The 1,783-nt window shown below is 50.3% G+C and overlaps 1 protein-coding gene across 1 annotated transcript; it reads left to right on the top strand.

Annotated features, from left to right (window-relative positions):
• Positions 1-550: 550 nt before the first annotated feature.
• On the top strand, positions 551-1,081 carry LOC308236384 (peptidyl-prolyl cis-trans isomerase A-like; the record flags this gene model as incomplete). Its single annotated transcript, XM_080646041.1, has 1 exon — positions 551-1,081. Exon 1 carries the CDS (start codon positions 587-589, stop codon positions 1,079-1,081), a length of 495 nt encoding a protein of 164 aa, XP_080502167.1. The 5' UTR covers positions 551-586.
• Between the last annotated feature and the right edge of the window lie 702 nt (positions 1,082-1,783).

Raw genomic sequence — 1,783 nt, 5'->3', positions numbered from 1 at the left:
ACCAGTGATTCTGTCACCACTGATGTTTCTATCTATCTCTCCCTCTTCCTTCCTCTATGAAATCATTAAAAAATATAATTTGAATTTTTGTTTTAAATCAATTATAAAGTTTTAAAAAATGTTTAAAACTTTCCACTTCTGAACTATTTTATTAGGAACGAGAGGCCTGGTGCATGAAATTCGTGCACTGGGGGAGGTGTCCCTCAGCCCATCCTGTGCCCTCTCAGTCTGGGGCCCCTTGTGGGATGTCCAACTGCCCGTAGGTGGACATCCCTCTCACAGTCCAGGACCCCTCACTCCTCACTGCTTGGCTCGCTGCTCCTCAGCGCTGCTGCGGAGGCGGGAGAGGCTTCCACCACTGCCACTGCGCTCGCCAGCCGTGAGCCCGGCTTCTGGTTTGCCAGCTGAATTCTCAGGGCGGGCAGGGCATCCAGAATGCAGCTAATCCGTGACTCTCTCCCACCACTGATGTTTCAATCTCTCTTTCCTTTTCTCTTGCTCTCTCAAAAGCAATATAAATATATATTTTTTAAAGAATATCTAGGCTTTGCAGATGCCGCCACTCCGAAGCCGCTCGTGATCAGCCATGGTGAACCCTACCGTGTTCTTCGACATCGCCGTCGATGGCGAGCCCTTGGGCCGCGTCTCCTTCGAGTTGTTTGCAGACCAAGTTCCAAAGACAGCAGAAAACTTCCGTGCCCTGAGCACTGGGGAGAGAGGATTCGGTTACAAAGGCTCCTGCTTCCACAGGATCATCCTGGGATTTATGTGTCAGGGCGGTGACTTCACACGCCGTAATGGCACAGGCGGCAAGTCCTTCTATGGGGAGAAATTTGAGGACGAGAACTTCATCCTGAAACATCCAGGCCCTGGCGTCCTGTCCATGGCAAATGCTGGGCCCAACACAAACGGCTCCCAGTGTTTCACCTGCACTGCCAAGACCGAGTGGTGGGATGGCAAGCACGTGGTCTTCGGCCAGGTGACAGAGGGCATGGATATTGTGACGGCCATGGAGCGCTTTGGGTCCAGGAATGGCAAGACCAGCAAGAAGATCACCATTGCTGACTGTGGACAGCTCTGATGAATCTGACTTGTGTCTTATCTTAACCACCAAGCCATTCCTCTGTCACTCAGGAGAGCGCCCCTTCACAAAAAAAAAATATCTGTAATAATAAAAGCATAATGTCCTAATTAGACCGGACATCCTTCCATCCTTCCAGACGAAACAGGGGCTGCGAGGAAAGCCTGGGTCCCGGGTGCCAGAGGGAAGCTGGTGCCGGCTGCCAGGGGAAGGAAGGCCTATTCTTGCACGAATTCCGTGCATTGGAGCTCTAGTATATACATATAAGCATAGCCCATGGGCATAGACAATAAGGTGGTGACGGCCTAGAAGTGGTGGTGGGAGGTAGACAGAGGCAAAGGGGGAGGGGAGGAATGAGGGGAAATCTGTTATAGTCAACGATATTAAAAAAATGTGTTAAAATGTAATTGACCCAACAAAACCAAAGTGAGTGTGGGCCATCACTTTCTCTACCAACCCTTGTAAGAAAATTCATGCCTTGGTCTGTCTTTATAGAGGGCGACCCAGGCAGCACTGTGTTCGGGAACAGGAAGCAGCCTGGAGCCGTTTGGCCTCAGGTTGGCCTGGAGTGTTTGAGTTCTTGACTTCATGCTGAAAGGATTTCACAACGTGAATTCAGAAGGTTTCCAGGCACGTTTGTTGAAGCTGGAGATAATGCAAGCAAATGGAGGCCCTAGGATGGAACCAGCAACAGCAGAGACT

Source organism: Plecotus auritus, assembly GCF_963455305.1.
Source record: "Plecotus auritus genome assembly, chromosome: 10".
Taxonomy (NCBI): domain Eukaryota; kingdom Metazoa; phylum Chordata; class Mammalia; order Chiroptera; family Vespertilionidae; genus Plecotus; species Plecotus auritus.
Note: the sequence above shows the minus strand (reverse complement) of the source record. Positions and strands in the feature narration are given on the sequence as shown.